Genomic DNA, 19,159 nt, shown 5'->3' with positions numbered 1-19,159 from the left:
TAAAACTGTACACGAATTAAACAAATATGTGCAGCAAACAAACAAACAACACAATAAGACCCTGTGCATTGGAGGCCTATGTTTTAAACACAAACACATGTGGTAGACTGCACATGTAGCTAAAAACTGCATGGCAAGAACAAGAACTCTTTTCTCCAAGCTACCCCATCCTCACCTTCAGCTTTCTAGTGATTTTCATCAGCTGTGAGCCAGGTGCAAAAAGGAAGTGGATCGTACTGCTTGTGCAAAATCTGTGTTTGAGGTGGAGAGGGCAACAAAACAGCACAGAACGAGCCCTCCAGAAAGGTCAACCGAGCTTTTATGTGGGGAACCACAGGAACTACCCATAACTGATTGTTTTTGAAGCTGGTATGAAACTTGTTTCCTTTTTCAGATGAATAACTGAACAGAATCACAAAATCACTACGGTTAGAAAAGACCACTAAGATCACCAAGTCCAACTTAACCTCCCCACACACACACATAGCCACTGACCACGTCTGTTAATGCCATACCTACACATTTGTTGAATAGCTCCACAGAAGATGACCCCGCCACGTCCCTGGGCAGTGTGTTCCAGTGCTTCACTGCTCCTTCTAAGGAAAAATGTTTCCTAATATCCAACCTGAACCTCCCTTGGTGCAACTTAAAGCCATTATCTCCCATCACTGCTACCAGGCAAGGCACCAACCCTCCATCCCCCCCTCCCCCCCCCCCGCCCCCACCACAGCTTCTTTCCAGGCAGTTGTAGAGAGAAGATGGATCGATTTTAAGTAGCAGAGAGGAATCCAAGGAAAGAAGCAGCAATCCGACACAGCACGATCAGGAAAGGTGACAAGGACGGAACAACTGGATACAAACAACTCAAACGAAACACTCCTCTGAGCCTTTTAGCCCTCCTGGCTGCAGGGCTTCCTGCAGGAGTGCCCCACACAGAGCAGGACAGCCACGCTTAACAAACAACGCGTGCAATGCACCATTGCCACCAGCCTGCATTGTAAAACCATCTTCTAATTGCAAACTTGGAAAATCCAATTAAGCAAAAATTAATTATGACTTTATACAAGAGAAACAACCAGCAGCATGTCCTGCCCTGCTCAGCTCCAGGTGTGCTACTACAGCCAAATGAGACCTTGCCTCGCAGTGGTCCGGCGTGAGCGCAAGGGCTGGGGCATCACGAGGTGAGCAGAAGGAAAGCCCCGCCCCATTGGCCAGGCAGCTCTCGCACCGCCACGGCAGCCAATGGGAAGCCTCCTCTCAAGCCTGCAGCAGCGCATCGCTGGCCGTTAGCGGCCACCTGGCCTAGGCAGCACGTGCAGTTCAGCCCCGCCCCTCGCAGAAGCGCTCACCAACCCTCGCTCTGTTTTGAGCCTCGGGTGACGCCGTACTTCTTGCTTCGCTTGCGAGGCGCTATGGGCGGAAGTGACGATGATCCAGCCGCGGCATTCAAACTCGCGGAAGCGAAATCGGGCCTGAGCGGGGCGGCCCTATTCTATTGCTCCGTGGGCTGCCCTGATCCGCTGGGGGGGGACGGTGAGTGAGCGCTGTGAGGTGTGCGGTGCTGCGGGAGCTGCGAGCACTGCGGCGTTCGAGCTCAGCGTGAGAAACGTTGAGGCGTTTCTGCGTGTTTGTCTGTGCAGGCGCCGGACAATGAATTCCAAGGCGGCCAAAAGCGTCATTATCGGCAAATGGGGCTTAAAGTCCGGCAGCTCCAGGCCGGACAGCGATCTGCAGAAGTACAAGCAGGAGAACGCAGCCCTGAGGAAATCCCTGGAGGAGGTCACCAAAGGGAAGGGCCGAGCTGAGGACCCGGAGCGGAGCCGCCTGCAGGAGGTGAGGGGTGCGCTGCGACAAGGCTGCCAAGCGCCTTCAGCCGCGGTTAAATAAAACCATAACTAATTCTTTATGTTGTTATTCCGTGCCAACTTCTGTACCTTGTGGTCCGTTAGAGGTAAATCTGTGGCTTTAGGTAAAGAAGTTGTATTTGATACGTGATGCTGTCAAGCTTTCCTAAAGCACTGGGATGCTTTAAGTGGACTCACTCAAGGGATGTGCTTAGCAGACTAGGCACAGTATTTCTGGGCCTCATCGTAATGGTTTTGATGTGTCTGTACTGTAATGTCAGTTCTCACGCTGGTCTAAGTACCAGTTATGGCTTCTTGCCATGGCAAATTCCTATTGTGCATTTCTGGTGTATGATGGAGCATGTTTTATGCTGAATGTTGGTTACTTGATAGCTGGCTACCAGTTTACACGTGGACAGTCACAGGCATGCTCAGGCACACCGTTAGGCATCAGTGTTTTAGCTCCTGTCAGTATTGGGTGTGGTCAAGCCCTTCCTGAAGTGAGGTCTAATAAAATGTGAATGCTTCAAGTTTCTCTGCCACCTTTGAATGACTCTATAGCCACTCTTATACCACAGTGATTTGTATTCATAAGCAAAGCTGCTTACCAAGTCTGAAATGTAGTTCTCTGCGTTATTTCTTTGTTTCCCCTGCTGCACACTGTTAGAATCGTTTGGAATATTTTGGGTGGTTGCTGTAGTGTTGTCTGTTTTATAAAATAGTAGTTTTGTCAGGTAACTAAGCAGAGACAACGTTTCAAACTGAATATCTTGAACTGCTGTGCACCTGCTAATGTTACTGCTGTATATGCAGATGTTTACTCATTGGTGCCGCTTCTTTGTTTCATTTAGAAAATACTTTGCCTTGAAAAAGAAAAAGAAAAATACAACCATCTTCTTGGAGAGAAGGACAAAGAAATCCAAAACCTAAGAGACAGGCTTAAGTCCAAAAACAAGAACAGTGAAGTCTCCTCATTACACAGTCAACTAGAAGAAAAAATGAAGGAAGCAGAAAAGAGAGAACAACTACTTAGTTCTTTATCAGAAGAAATGAACCAATTAAAATGTAATTTATCCACTATTACTGCAAAATGTTCTGAGATTGAGAACAGAACTGGTAGTTCTCAGACATCCCAGGTAAGCACTGAAGACATATAGTAATTGCTTACAGGTTAGACTTGGAATTTTCACCCACTGAGCACCTTTATATTTTATAAAATGCAAATTTTAATCTTATGAGTCTTCATATAAGATTTCAGCATATAACACAACAGGTGGTATCCAGACTGACCACTAAATAAACAGACAGGGAGTACAGTTTCTAGCAGCGCAGCTGGGAATTCTTTTCCTGCTTTGCAGGCAGGTGTGACTGGTGGTCTGGTATGGATTGACCTGCTATTGCTTTAGCAGACACTGTACCCTTCATGGATTTGTATGCTCAATGAGTAAGCAGAGTGGGAAGGCAGCAGCAATAGACATGCGGCCTTAATAAAGAAGCGCTAAACTCCCCACCTATTTAACTCAGGGTAAATGAGAATGCCTTTATTCTCTCTGTTCTTTGCAAGTCTTCATTTATTCCTTGGTTAAAATAAGTTGCCTATCGTTTACGTGGCATAATGCATGATAAATGCTTCAGCAGAACAGAAGATAAAGTAATAATTTTTCTTTTAAACTCGTTAATAGTTGTGGTGTCAGGCACTTTGTTACCTTTATGAGTGCATTCTGTTTGCTCTGTTTGTTTTTTTGCCTATTATAAGGCTCTATGTAAAATGCAGTATTGTCTCACTAGAGAGCGCACAGAGCTCAGTACTTGAAAGGAGCTGCCTGTAAGTCTCTTTCAGTTTGCAACCTGTAGATGGTGCTAGTTCAACAAGCAATATAATGAAGTTCAGCAATTTCTAGAAATTCAGCTTTTATCAATCGTGTTAGGTTGGTGGTTTATTTAATCTGTTCAGTTTCAATTATAATACTTTGCTATTCAGTAGGATACAAATATATATCTTAGGAAATAAACACATTACACCTAGTGGTTTTATGTCTAATTTCAAAGCACACTGAAGAGTGTTAGAGAAAATTTTAAACTTACATTCATTCAGTGTTGTTTTTATGCTGTCCATGTCCATGGATTTATTTATCTAGTTACCACTACAGGAATTTGTACCACAGCAATAGCAAAACTACTCTGAACAGTAGGATGCTCTGTGTGGACTTTCCTTATTGCATCTAGCATAGTATCCTACAGGCAGCACAAAGTTACAGTTAAGTGGTAGTACACATAATCTAGCCTATCTAATATTTTGACTCTGCAGAAAGGTTTAGTGGCATACCAAGATAGTAGGTCATTTTAAAAAAACAGCAAGAGCAAAGAATCCTGTATCTTGCAGAATCCTTCTTGATTTTGAAGTGTAAAGACCACCACTTAATCTCTGTGTTGAGTCTTCAGTTCTCAGTTAAGGAGTTTTAAGCAGGAAGTGTATCTTTCAATCTCAGGTACAAAATAGGAGGTTTAAAGAGTAATTACTACTTACCTCAGCAGTGAAGTGTTCAGGAGGTTTTTTGGTAATGCTGGAAGTTACACTCTTATTTTAGAATCACTTGCTCTCAATTGGTGAAAAGAGCCTGAAGGAAGACATTCTGCACTGTTTAAAGTGGATTCTAATTGTCAAACTTTTTAGTTTAAAATCAGCACTTGTAAATTTTTGCTGATATATTAGTGGAGGACAACAATGTTTTTAGACTTTCTTGCTGAATATTTTGGGGAAATTTGAAAACAAATTGAGCAGTGTTTCTTTAAAACTGCTAGGCGATGCACAAACAACAGGTATACTCCAAAGTGGAAAGAACTTGGCTGTATGACAACTTGGAGTAGTACAGTTTTCATTGATGTACAAGTTCTAATATTTACAGAAATAAGAATTTGAACAGCTGCGGTGAATCTAAATCCTATTGGGAAGAACTGAGCTTTAATAACTGTGTCCAACTTTAAAATCTCTTGTATTTTACAGCTATGAAACTTGTTCTAAATCATGTTCAACAAATAACAGGAACACTTTAGAAATATGTAGTTGGATTTAGCTCATAATCTCCATTCATGTCCTTACAAGTTCTGCTGGCTTATGTACACAACTTGGAAAAGCTTTCTATTGTGTGGTGAATGAACAACATACTATGAACAAAGGTTAAATGTTTAATGGATTTTCAGTGCTAAGTGGGGCTAAAGGACTGTGGAACTCACATTTTAAGTGCTCTGCTGTGGATCGGGCCTTGGAAAACCTTATGTCCTTATGATTCTGAACAGGCATCGTTTTCCAGGTGTTTATAATCCTATGATTATCTCAAAGAAGCTTAAGCTCTCTGGTTTCCTATTGGTCTGTTTTATTGTCAAACTGGTATAATGATGATATAAAAATAAAAAGAAATAACTTAAATTTTTCTCATTTAAATAAAAACTGTAGATACTTCAATTCTTCAGAAGCTTTCCTTTCACGAGACAAAAGTTCAACCAAAAAAAAAGTGGTGTTTTTATGAAATGTTTTAATGTAACTGTTATTCCGTGAACTAAATTGAGAGATTTGTTCTGTATTTTCCAGGAGATTTTAAAAAGAGATGTTTTTTCCATGCAATTTAGTTTCTTCTAAAAATAGAACAATTTTTTAATTCAAGTGTCAGGTAAATGCATCTGCCTAAATTTTAAACTACCCTTATGTCAACTCTGAGATTAATAGTACAGAACTGAACTATTTTATTTCTTTTATTTTAAAGAATGCTAACTGATTGCTCTTCATCTGTAGGAAGCTGTAACAAACAGCCCTGGGTCTTCAACTGATCTTAGCGAAGTTGAGAAACAGCTAAAAGATGTAAGTTCTCCTGTGCAGCATTCCATGTGAAATAATGTATCGCGATGTATTAGAATGTAACTGTTATCATATATATTCTTGGTTAGAATGGGACCTCAGAGGGTATGATAGAAGATAATATCAGATAAAGCGGCTAAGAAGATATCTGACATATGAATCTAAGTCGTAGTGCATTAACTTATTCCACTGTATTTGACAAAGTGAAAGGTTAATTCACTGAGGCATGACTCATCGAAATCTTTCAGTGATTACTCCAGTAAACAAGCCAATCAGAATTTAATATTGATGCATCTTTAACTTATGCTCAGTAACACCAAGAAGGGTTTTATTAATTGTGCAGACAAGATTAATGCGGTTTTCAGGGGAAATAAGTAGCTTTTCTTTAAACAAGTGTACGATGTGCAGTTTTTCTCTTTAAGAAATGAGGTGAATGATGCTTTCAAATCTGGTGAAGTACCAGAGGCTTTATTTTATTTTTATTTTCCACAAAGGCTCTTGAGAAAAACCAGCAGTGGTTACTGTATGACCAGCAACGTGAAGCGTATGTCAGGGGACTGCTGGGAAGGATCTTTGAACTTGAACAGAGGTCAGAAACTGTTAGTCAGCAACAACCCAAAGAATCTAATGCAGAAGGTATTGATTCTTTTTTTTTTTTTTTCCCCTGTGAGTAACCCAAACTATAATTATCTATAAAATACATTTCTCATAAACAATAGCAACAATCATGACTTTCTTCATAGTATTTTGATTACTTAATGGTAAAACTTTTGAATTTCTCTGCTTCCTGTTTTTTAGATGCATTATTTGATCAATCTTGTTCCTATCTACTTCACCAAACATTTTTTAAAAGCTTTGACAGTTTATTGGCCACCTTTCTGTTTGCAAAAAGTGTCGAGGCAAATATATGCATATCTCCCATCCTTCAAAGTACACTCTTAGCCTCCATAAAGGAAGCATTAAGAATTTACTGGCTAGGTGTGTATCGGTCTGTTTCTTTCAAAATAAATATTATTAAAAATGACTCAAGCCTGACATGTTCTTTATTCATCTGAACAGATCATTTGGCATCTATGATAGGTTTTGACACTTGTCCAGAATGTTTTGCAATAATGGATCTGGTTACCTCTAGCTCACTTCCTCATTGTGGAGTTCCTCAGTAAGCACCTTCTCAATACTGTGTAGTCAGATTGACCTGAGTCACACTTGACTAGCTTGTAGAGTAAAATTAAAATCTTGAATAGAAGAGCCAGAAGGAGTTGGCTTCCTTTTAATGTCAAATTATCAGGTTCATACTGCAGCTGTTCTGCAAGGTAGATTTATGAAATAGAACTATCCTCACCTGGAGTAATAACATGCCTATGGGTAATTATCACTTTGTAATTAATATGCAGTTTCTCTATTGCTGCTGGTAACCTTACAGAGAACTGTGAAATATCATTTTTAATCTTCTTTTTATTTAAGAATCTATGAACAGTGTATTGGAGAGAGGGCAGACTGTAGTAGCTCACTAGATGAAGTAATCAGAGTTACTGTGGTCAAAGCTTTGTCATCAAAACAGCCAAGAAACATGGAATAAGGGAGTGAGCATTTCTCTTCAAGCAACTAGACAGCAATAGAATCACAGAGAATCACAGAATTGTAGGGGTTGGAAGGGACCTCTAGAGATCGAGTCCAACTCCCCTGCCAAAGCAATAGAAATCATATATATATATATACATACATTTAAGGCTTAACTTTAGGTGGTGAGTGTTGAACATTCGAGCAAGAAACCTTCCCTAGTAAATTACACTTTAAAGAACATAAGGGAAGCACTGAACAGGAGAAGCACACAAGACAAGAACTTGAGTATCAGAAATCACAAGGGACTGTAAATAACAGCATTCTGTATTTTGCTTCTGGGTATACTTTATATTCTGAATTTCTATGGAGCACTTCTTTTTCCTAGTTAGAAGTTTTTCTTGGGTCAACAAGCACAAACTATTTTAACTGTGATTTAAGCAAAGGTCATTAGCCAAGAAGCAGGGATTCTTGATCAAAAGACCTACTTCCGTTTCCTTTAAATGCAATGTAGAAGTGATCACATACAATTTGAAGAGAACAGATATTCCATTTTGTGTGGTGATAGAGCAGAAGTTATAAGACCCCCAGGGTGTCTCTACGGAGAGAGTAATGATAGAACCTTGACTAAGGAGCCTGAATCTAAACATGAGATTCTAGTATCTTTTGATCTTTAATGTTTTGCTGTAATGCATGAGGCCACATAAGAACTATCAATGGGACCAAGCAGCTTGTGTAGCCAGGGCAAATGCTGTAACACTGCTATAACAGTTAGTGAAGGGAAGTGGCTGTGGCACTACGTGGAAGCCAAGTTGCTGTTTTCCAGTAACAATCCTTGGAGAAGATTTGTCTGCTTTAGAAGTTTATAAAGCTGTTTTAATTTAGTTTGGCAATAATCTAGGCTGTGTAACAGCCTAAAATGTCAATTTTATATCAGGATGCTTCAAAATGCTATCAAGAGTTTGGTGCTCTGCTTCTGAAGTGGTTTTGTTTTTTTCCTGTATTCTCTCCATATTTGTCTCATTAACGTCATCTACAAGAAGAAAAGGAAAAACATTATGATCAGCTCTTACAAAATGTGAAGAGTGATCTTGAAGCTGAAAGATGCACCGTAACCCAGTTGAAATGTGAACTTAATGAGTTCAAAAAGAAGTACGAACAAAGACGACAAGAAATAATGAACTTAAATGCCTTACTGCAGTCGCAACAGATTGTTGAAATGAAGGATCAAGAAAATGAAAACAAAATTAAAGAAGAGAAAATACAGATGCTAAAACAAGAAAACGAAAGTATTAAAGTACAGCTGAGAGAGGAAAAGAAAAAGTCTGAAGATCTCTTATCTCAGGTAGGCAGATAAAAACTGAAGTTCTTGATTCTTCCCTCCTTTTTCTTGAGCCCACTGACTTTTCCTTACCTATGCGGTTGAGAAGAGTTGAGAAAACATGCATATGCTGTATTTTTATGTTAAAAATAATAATCTGCTACTTACATTTTGTTTGGAATAATCACAAGGACTCCCTGTTTGGATAACTACAGTGGTAAAATAAAACAAAGTATTCCTGTCAGCATCCTGGTGCTAATAAAACTTTCTTCTGGACATGCAGTCATGTCTTTGATGAAGAGGCTAGTGGCTATCACTGGTTGATAATTAGCTGTTATTTTATACTTTTGAACAGAACAAAAGCATTCATTGTATAAGCTTGATATGTTCTGTTAATGAAGGATATCTTATAAATGCATTTAATTAATACCTTATAGTCCAGTATCTTTTAACTTTTCAGTTCTGTTTAAAAGAAGATGCTTCTTAAAAACAGTAGCATTATCATGACATGTTAGTTTAAACATAGGCTGTTTTATACATGTATTTTTCTGCTCTGCCAACCACCTGGGAAAGTTCGGTTGGTTTTGGCTTTTTTTTCTTGGTAAAATATTAATCTACCTTCTTCCCTATTCTTTACAGTGATAGCATTTTTCCTGGGGTTTTCCCCAAGGAAGGAGAGGTATTTGAATCCTGTTTGGTTGCTGTAAAATAGACACGTTTTCTGCTGGCACTGGAATACAGAATTTTAGTTCCATTCCTCCTTGGGAATTTTTTCTTAGACTTATTGTACATGGAAATTGCTTTTTTGCCTTATAGGTACAGCTTCTTCGTAAGTCCTTGCTCAAACAGCAGGAGGAACATGCTAGGATAGCTTTGTTGGAACAACAGGTACGAAGTTACATATTCAGATGTGACTTGATTTTTTTTATTTCAATAACCTGATACTTAAGTTGTTCTAGAAAGTCTTTGTGCATATTGTACTTCAAATTTAAGAATAAATAGTATATTAAAGTAATAATAGATACTAACATGCAACTCTGGGTGATCCCAGTGCTTCTAAATATTATGTTTTCCAGAGGAAATCTGTAAGAGGCTTCAACTAAAACCAAATGCTACTTTCTGTACGATCACTTGTTCAAATACATATAAACTGTACAGTCTCAAATTAGGTCTGGGAAACATCCTAAAACTAATCAGCTCATTGAAATTTGTAACTTACAAATAACTGCATTGCTGTCTGCTCCCTGATTTTATTTATTTATTTATTTATTTATTTCAAGGAAGTTTTTAGAGATCTAACTTAAGTCCTTGGGAGAAAATGTTGAACGTTTGTAAGCTCTGGTATAGTGTTGCCCATAGTTTTTTTTTTCAGATAGCAACAACAAAGATCATGGAGTAGAAACTGGCATTTTGGGGGATGAAGGGGGGAACTTCCCCTATACGCTTTTCCAGAAGATCTTCAGTTTAGGAGTGTGAGACAGATGAAATATCCTTCAATCAAAATAATATTTAATTCTACCTCTAGTTATTTTCATAATTGAGCATATAATTTCCACTGAAAGCAAGAAATGACATATAATATTAACATATTTTAGGGAATGATTGTAAGTTAAGCTTTAAATACACAGATGGAAAAATCACCCTTCTTCCACCATTTTCTTAATAATTCTACTTTTAATTCCTTTCCCATTGTGGTGTTGCAAGATCCAAATATGCACTGCAGACTTGGAGAATGAAAAGATTGACCGCCAGAACTTGAAGCATCAGTTAAACAAAATTTATAAAGAACTGTTCAAGTCTAGAGAGCAAATAACTCGTCTTGAACCTCTGGTATGTACTGAATAACTTGTAGGTCAATTCATTTATTTTTTTTAATTCATTTCTGGTAGCTGCTGCACATGTTTAAAGTGGCAGGACTCACGTTTTCATTCAGTGGTTCATGAAGGAGAGAAGATACTTCAAACTACGAATATGCATTAAATACTGCTATAATGTAATTGATATACTCTATCTTCTCTGTGTATTTAATGAGATGTTATGGAAAGCCTGTGTTAAATAGCCTGCAGAGAAGCATCTGCTGTCTAATTCAAATATGGTATTAAAATTATTCAACAGGTCCATACTGCCCCTTGTTATTAATGCAAGTAACATAACTGCATTTAGCCATCTTTAAAATTTTGTCTTTATTGCTGTATGTAACGTGTGGTTTATGCGCCATCAAATATCTTTTTGTCCTACATCTATGTGACCAGAACCTCATGTGAGCATGCCCCAATTCTTTACTAAGGCTTTTCTTTTTCCAGATGCTCCAGGAGTGTGGACTTACGGAACCACAAGATGATTTGCAAGATGTGTTTGAAGAGAAGATTGCAGCATATGATAGTAGTCCTTCCCTGAAACATTCAAATCTCCTTGATGAAAGTTTCCTTGAGTGTCCCAGATGTAAAGCACAGTATCCAACAAGCCAGCACAGAGAATTATTAGCGCATATTGATTTCTGTACAGCCTGAGCTCCAAATGGACTTGCATTTGTTCTCTATGCATTGCCAAAATACTGTTTAAAAGGCAAAATATTTTTGTTAAACTTTTCTTTTAAGGTTGTATGAAGGACTCTATTTCTGTTCAATGAAAACAGTAACTTATTTGGCCTCAAATATTCCACTTGACTCTTGTGGGAATGGTCTTTGCAGTTTTGCTTGAAAATGGAAATATTTGTAGAATTAGGGCTATTTTCATATAGTAAACTACTGATTTTTCTTTTGCACTATTAAAAACAAGAGCAGTAAAAATGTACCTATTGTGTCAGATTAGTACTTGGCATATCCAGTTCTGAAACAGACAGAACATGGAGTGTTTATTGACTTGTGATCACAGCACAATTCTTTCTTAAAATCTACTGTAAACCTGGGTTTGTTGTGAGCATTTTCCTCATTTTATCTGTAGCGAAGTCTAAGCTGTTATCATAAGAATGATGAAATTGAGGACTACTTGAAAAGCAAAAATTAAGATAAATTCTCTTACAATTCTGTGGTTTGCTGAGACCAGCAAATTACCTGCACTCAGACTGTAAAGTAAGTCTATCTCTGGTGTACCATTTGGAATTGTTAGCCAGTGTCTCTTTTTTCATCATAGTTTGCTGTAAAATTTTGTGTATCGAGCCCATAAGGTTCTCCCTACTCTTGAATGGTTAAACATTATTTGTATGTATGCGCTATTTTCAAAGTTGTTTCCAATTACTATTATAATATTGCATCATATTATTAAAAGCTAATATTTAAAGACAATTGAGAAGCGGTGATACAATTTTACTGATTGTCAGGCTAAGTTTTTTCTTTGACAATTGGCAAGAAAGCATACTGCTACTATTTAGTAAAGAGGTGGTGAAGTAAGAAGTAAAGCAAACTGCTTCGGAATCCTAAGGTTTTGTCATGATAGAAATTCTCTTCATTTCACATCCTCCTAACTTTTAAATTCCGGATAACCACGCTTTTCATTCCAACCTAATGACCTTAATCACTTATTAAACTACCTTTTTTAGAAGCTTAGGTTAGGTGTCTTTTCACAACATATTAATCAGCTAGTACTCTATTCCCAGCTGTATATTCAGCATAGTTTCTGCAATAAATTCTGATCTTTTATGTATTATAGATGAAATAAGTTTGCCTGCTTGCAGGTCTTCTGCAATAATTCTGAGACTTTCTTAAATTAGCCTAAAACACTTTCTCATTAAAGCTGGTGTTATTAAGGAGGACTGAAAGGCTGCAGCTCATTAGCTGCTGCTCAGTTATTTAGTATTAAATGCAGGGGATTCAGATAAAGTTGATAACCTGATATCTTTTAGAGTGTCTTGTTTATTCCAACACCTGCTCTGGACTTTAACATGTTTAGACCTGTGTAAGCACAACATAAGAGAATGTAATGATACATTTGTACAGCATTGATGTTGTTTGAAAACCAGCAAAATGACATTCCTGTGGATGAGAAGTCATACTTTGAAGGCACAATCTCAAGTTTGTTTGTTAGCATTACCAACCATAGAAGGGAACTCTGACTCTTTCATAAAGCATGCAGGTCATATCATTGTCTCTTTTGTGGTCACTGGAAGTGATGGAGTCTAAGACTGAAGTCTTTTTTTTAATGTCTACAAAAGATGGGTTTGTACCTAATGCTTGTCTCACTGCCAGGACTTAGCTGTAAGCTTAATTATTAAGGCAAGAATTTTAAAAAAGAGATGGAAAAAAAAGCTGATATCTCAAGCACTTTTTGTATTTTCAGTTTCAGCAGTCTATTCTTGATTGCATCCATTTCAAGTAACTGAATTTTAACACAACTGCATTTCAACATTGCAAAAACTGTGATGTCTGCATCATACAAGGATACCAGTCTAGGAAAGCTTATGGATTAATACAGCGTATTAATCCTGGCTTTCACATACATGGTTCTTTGTAAATGGAAAGTGAATTAAGTGCTTTTGATGTGATGAAGTGTGATTGGAAAGAAGTTATACTGAGCCTAACATAGAATCACAAGGTTGGAAAGGACCTGCAAGTCTTGTACTGTTGCACTACAAGCCACTAAACCATATCTCATAGCTCCTCATCCAGACACCTCTTGAATGCTGCCAGAGATGGCAACCCCACCACCTCCCTGGGCAGCCATTCCAGTGCCTGACTACTGTCTCTTTACACGAGGACTATTTCTAATGATGTAACAGCAACTGAAAAATAGCTCTTACTTATCAGCGTAAGGTTGTATTCATTGAACCATTCAACTGACTCTTCATCACTTATTTGCTTGTGCAGCTGTCTTACTCTTGATTTTTATGATCTTTTGTGCAGTTATTTGCTCTGTGCCAACAGCTGTTTTACAGATGTTTAGGCAAGCTATATTATAAGCCACTTTAACCAATCAAATATATTATGGCAGGAAAGCATAGTGCCTGTAATGCTATAAAAGAATCACGATCAACCACACAAATATTTAGAGAACTGGCTGCTTCTGTTTGGCAGCTAATGCTACCAGGAATTAGGTGTTGTTCTCAAGACAAGATTATGGGGAATATTGCTGCCCTTGTGATATCTCTGTAATAAAATGTGAGAGATTACAAGTAATGAAAATGTGGCAGTTCCATTTTAAACTGTCAATCAATCTATTAGTTTCCACATCTTATATGTGCTTGAATGGCTAAGATTAGAGTTAGCAGTTGGTTTTATTGTGAAAATGATTAAAATTATATAAGAAAGATACACTATCTTATAAGACAAACTGCAGTGCATAGCAACACTACTTGCAGCAGTTCTAAATCTTTTCTTTCCTCTAATTTGAAAAGCATGACAAAATTAGGTAGCCCAGTGGATCTGCTCCCTGCAGTAAGGAATAGTCTTGTTGAAAGTCTCCATGTATCAAAAAGAGCCACTGTCACTGGGGACGTCTGTGTGGGCTATTTTCAAGACACAATATAAGGTTGAGTAGTTATGCATCTACCAGACAAGGACAGTGGAGGGATTTTAAAAGACTCAGAGGAAATTAAAACAAACAAAAAAACCCATGATACCCAACAAGGAAGAAGAAAAGCTATAGGAACAGAGAAAATCAACCTATCTTTGATTCCTGGAAAAAAACAAAACAGACTGTCAGAATGGCACTTGGAGTCCTATCACACACTTGCAGCTTCCTTACCAAGAAAGTGCTGCGGAAAGGGGAAAAAAAGATATGCTAACATAGACTTTAGTCTCAAATGCTAGTTTCTTAATGCAGGGAAATAATTATTTCCTCTAGCCTATACCACAGGAAGCATAAGTAGTTGAAAAACTATAATATTTAATTAAGTATCAATAATTCATAGCTACTAGAACATCAGTGCAGCTAAAGGTGGATCTCTGCTCTGACTTACGTGGTCAGAACATACAGTATCTCTGACAAGCAATCTCAAGTGGATGTCAAGTATAAGGACAGGTGATGTATCTCACTGATCTCTGAGACCTGAAAATCTCAGACTTTGAGAGCCAGACAAAGTTCCCACATGTTAGTAGCTCTCAGTGGATTTCTCTCCTAGGTTCCCCTTGAACTCCTTTGAAAATATGAAGTGGTTAAGTAAGGAATGTGTTAGGCAATTCCAGGTAAATTTATCTGTTTCCAAAACTACTTTGGATTTTCACAGATGATGTACGTGATGCTGCAACACTGTATATATGAAGTCTGAAGTAACCCAAGGTAGGGACTAAGAGCTCTTCAGAGGACAGCATTAATTTTCAGTTTGTCAAGACGAATGAGCTGAAACAAACAGGACAAATGCAATAACTATTACAGGTACAAACGATCAACTATCTAAAAGCAAAATCAGTAGTATGACAGTTTATCAGATTCTCAGGGAAGTTTCAGAAACTGAGTGTGATTTGTTATCCTACTCACAAGACTGCACAGCAGTTTTACACAATGAATAAACAGACTCATATGTTTTACACATATTTTTTGCAATTCTAGTCAATAATGTTTTAGCTGGACTACCACATGTAATTTCAAGTACTGTATTTCAAGAACAGTTTGAGCTAATGAGAATGTAGCAAGCCTTTCAGATTTCTTATCAAATAAGCCAAGAACTGGGGCTATGTGGTCCAGCAAAGACCACATGTTGTGAAAAATGACATTTCATGCAGAAGAAAGAAATCTTTCTGTGCTTAGTGAGAAGAGTAACAAGGTTAAAACTGCAACAGGAAACTCTGACATACATAAGGAAAATCATTCTGGTGGTTGGGATAGATGAGCAGTGAAACACTGCTCACCGAGGCTGTAAAATCTCCACAGGGATAGTGACATAAAACTCTCTAAACCATTCCAAGGACCTGAGTTCATTTCTGTTGCCTGTCCAGCCAACTGGCAGCCTAAATGTTTCAAGCTGAGTGAGAAGTCTTAAAATGAGATAAAAAAGTCTTAAAGTGAGAAAAGAAAAAGTGTCTTAAAGTGACACAAAGAACCTCAGAACATCCTTCAAGGTCTGGGACTTTATCAAGTCAGTGTCAGCTTGCTTCATGACAGAAGTGCAGCCAGGTTTAGTTTCTCTAACATTCTCAAAAGTAGTGAGCAAGCACAGTGCATTAGCAAAAACTCAAGTTTTATTAATGTAACAAGTATGATCTGGTCAGTATCATCTCATTCAATTAGATGGAAAACTGCAGCCTAATTTAGGTGTCCATGTGTCTGGACATGGCTTACGAGAAGCTGTAAGTTGCTTCTCTTTAATTATCTCATTTCAAGTTATAATGTAACCAGACTCTAAACAGCTGCAGATAACAAAAAACATGAGCAGTGGGGGAAATAATTAATATGATTTAGCATTACACTTGGGAAGTCAGAGGGTTTTACATCATAACTTAAAGGAGTTATCTGTAATTTCTCTCACTGGTGTTGCAAGGATGGCTTTTCTGTTTCTCTCATATTCTTTGCTACCTGAGCACAAACCTTCTCTTCAAGAAGAAATTTCAAAATTAAAGCTTTTATCCTGATTCTGACCTGAAGAACCTCCGCTGTTGTCAACAAGTCACTTCTAAGTTAAGATATAACAGAAAGCGAGCAAGCCAATCTGTAAATAAAAGTATTCTCTAATCACTGTCTGTGGGATATGAGAGAAAATGATGACATTTATGATCTCTGCATTGTGTGCGATCCAGTGCACAGATGTATTCAGACTTTCAGAATACATCTCCTGAAGAAGACAGGTTGATGACAATTTGTGCTTATAAATCCTTCAGAGGAACAATATAGTCTGTTCTTTGGTGGATCTGCATTAAAGCTCATCAGCAGGAACGTAAGTAACTTTATGCACAGCTGAAAATTAATATCACAGAGCTGGGGCAGGGTTGGCAAGAGAAGAGCAGTGCTGCAAAATTCAGTGAAACTTCAATATCAGACTACAGCACTCTATATACACCTAGCTCAGATCTCAGTTCCTTGGTAAGGGCATTCTACTGTGTCAGAATGAATCATCCTGATATCCTATATTCAGTGATAAACTCCTGAAGTCCAGGTACAAGACGTGTAAATGTAATACAGTATCTTAAACTTAGAGGAAACAGGAAACTACATTCAGTCAGAAGAGCCTAGTTGGAGCTGAGACACCCTCATGAACCTCTGCTTAGAGTATAGCTTAACAGAGATCATGACTGTCTGAAGAACTTACTCTTATATGGATTCTGTACTCACACATGCACTTGGCTTACAGAGAAATGCCTCCTTTACTGTATGTAATAAGAAGACTGTTGACTGAGTAGCATAGCTTCTTCCAAGCACGGAAACAGAACAACTCCAGTCTAGGAGCAGAACAGCTACAAGTACAGTACATTAAAAAAAAAAAAAAAAAAAAAAAAAAAAAAAAAAAAAAAAAAAAAAAAATAGAAAGCTAATCTGTGCTGAAACTTATGCTGAAACTCTTATTATATAGACATAGCTTGAGTCACCTGCCAGCTTGAAACTTCTATTGTGAAGACAAAGAATATTTCTACCACAATGAACTTATAACGCTCAGCAAACAGTAAATATACAACACACCTGTTACAAAAGTGAATGTTATTTACTTATTGTGACATGGGTGCGTGGAAATACTGCCCAAAGACCTAAACAAGAATGTCTATGCAAGAGATTACATAAATAAGGTGAAAAGCTTTCCTTGGTCATGTTCAAATGGGAAAAAAAAAAAAAATAATAATAATAATAAAAAAAAATCTCTAGCATCACCTAGCCCAGGTCCCTCTCTATGGGAGCATTTCTTATGCACGAGAAATAAATAAGCTTAACTACCCCCACCTGTTATGACAGTTCTTGGTTGTCAGGGGAACAATCTGAAAAACTGAGCTTGGCTTATGCTATCAGGTAACACAGCACTTACTTGCCACAGAGAAGGAAAGACTAGAGCTTTTAATCAGGACCAAAAAAGAAATAATTAAAAAGAAGAAACAAGACGTAACCTCTGAGACTAGCTAACTAGCTCCTCAGAGATCCCTGCTGCTTTCATTCAGTATAGAACTCTGAGATTGGAGTTGTCTCTGCGTTTCATTGCTTCTGAATGAGAAGTAGGTTGAAAAATGATACATCATAACAGGTTTCCAAGCATTTTGCTAATCATTTCCTGTTCATAAGCACACATGGACTCTATACTGCACACAGCACCCACCTATTACAGTAATGCAAGAGTAGCTATATAGCTATATTAAGGTTATGATTCCTCCCTTCCTCAGATTTCACATTGTGATGGTTGCTATGATTGTAGCTATCCAATGGCAAACATAGCTTTTGTAATTCATGGAGGGAAAAGTATTATTTTAGGTAAGTGGATCCATTAGATCCATGAATAATAAGTTTTTTTTTTTTGTTTGTTTGTTTTTTGTTTTTTTTTTTTACAAAGAACTCCAATTCATTTGATAACACCCCACTGTCATATGATTGTTTTTTTATACACCTTTGCAGTCCCCTTTTGAAGCATTTTGTGCAAACAGCAGTGAGAAACTCATTCACAGATGGTATTCTGAAAGTAGCATTTTGCTTTGATACTCCTGGGTAACAACTGGTTTATACCAGAAAGTTCTTGTTCACATCTAAGGACATTTCCAGCGTGTCCAATTAACCCTAAATTGAGAGGATCAGGTTCTGATTTAATTTTTCATTGATACCAAAGGGGCTGAAGATTTTACACATAACATGATTTTCGTCTATCTTTGCTACCATTTGTAAGCTGCTCACTACACATTCCTTTAATGCCTTCCAAGTTTCTGCACAGGCACAGACTTCTAACAATGGTTCCTTCCTCCATCCTAGTCCCTATTTGGAACTGGCCACATGACTGCTACCGCCATTCCCCCACAACTTTGGGGACTAGCTTGTCAGCTTGTATAAAGACCCAGGCCTGTGAGGTTGAGGAAGGTATCTGCTGTTTTTAAAGATTTGCTATGTTTTACAGGATCAGCCCATAGTAGAACGAATATAAATTGTGGCCAGGGTTCTGGGTTCCCCACTAATGCCATTACGTAACAGGTTCATTGCAGAAGTCACATCCAGAACACTGCAAAGGCAACTCCTTATGAAGTTGAGCTGATACATCATCTTGGAACAACATTCACTTAGAACAACAGTTGACAGGAAAATCTAAAGGGTGTAGCTCCGTATGTCAAAGCCTCTAACAGAAACCTTAAGTACTTGCATTTGTACTGAATCATTCATCTAGAGCTGTCTGAAATTATACAACTGTTTACACAGTTCTTGAAAATATTTTATTTTCTTTTACGAGGCATTATCTGCTTGTTTTTGACCATTCATATGCTTCCCTCCCAGCCCAGAGTGTAAGCAGGAAGGCCACCTCTAGTGTTTGAGCAACTTTTCTCATCCTGAGAAAAGAAAGATGGTATTTTCTACTTATGTCTAGATTAACAATGCTTCTTCTGCCAGAACTCATACCATGGACAACAGGTAGGACTCTAATTCAACCTAGTGTAAGAATTCCAAAAAGTAGTATTGTGACATCTCCCCTCCACATGGCACTACAGTTAGGACATGCAGTGCATAAGACCACATTGATGAGATGTGAGGAAATCA

The 19,159-nt window shown here is 38.0% G+C and overlaps 1 protein-coding gene across 3 annotated transcripts; it reads left to right on the top strand.

The window, feature by feature from the left end:
- Nucleotides 1–1,405: 1,405 nt before the first annotated feature.
- CEP55 (centrosomal protein 55) lies at nt 1,406–11,806 on the top strand. Of its 3 annotated transcripts, XM_072340438.1 has the most exons (9): nt 1,406–1,533; nt 1,641–1,833; nt 2,696–2,980; nt 5,635–5,700; nt 6,192–6,333; nt 8,298–8,602; nt 9,395–9,466; nt 10,283–10,408; nt 10,882–11,806. In XM_072340438.1, exons 2-9 carry the CDS (start codon nt 1,651–1,653, stop codon nt 11,086–11,088), a joined length of 1,386 nt encoding a protein of 461 aa, XP_072196539.1. In that variant the 5' UTR covers nt 1,406–1,533; nt 1,641–1,650; the 3' UTR covers nt 11,089–11,806. The 3 variants fall into 3 exon arrangements, with proteins under 3 accessions (XP_072196539.1, XP_072196540.1, XP_072196541.1); XM_072340439.1 differs by having other exon boundaries at nt 1,433–1,833; nt 8,301–8,602; XM_072340440.1 differs by having other exon boundaries at nt 1,433–1,833; nt 10,891–11,806.
- Nucleotides 11,807–19,159: the final 7,353 nt, after the last annotated feature.

This window comes from Excalfactoria chinensis, chromosome 6 (genome assembly GCF_039878825.1).
Source record: "Excalfactoria chinensis isolate bCotChi1 chromosome 6, bCotChi1.hap2, whole genome shotgun sequence".
NCBI classification, from domain to species: Eukaryota; Metazoa; Chordata; class Aves; order Galliformes; family Phasianidae; genus Excalfactoria; species Excalfactoria chinensis.
This window is presented reverse-complemented; position numbering and strand designations above follow the sequence as displayed.

Excerpts from the sequence above, each read along its gene's own strand:
- CEP55 (XM_072340438.1), top strand. The coding sequence starts at position 1,651 with ATGAATTCCAAGGCGGCCAAAAGCGTCATTATCGGCAAATGGGGCTTA. Across the intron at positions 5,701-6,191 it reads TTGAGAAACAGCTAAAAGAT|GCTCTTGAGAAAAACCAGCA; the intron begins GTAAGTTCTCCT and ends TTTTCCACAAAG. Across the intron at positions 6,334-8,297 it reads CAAAGAATCTAATGCAGAAG|AAGAAAAGGAAAAACATTAT; the intron begins GTATTGATTCTT and ends GTCATCTACAAG.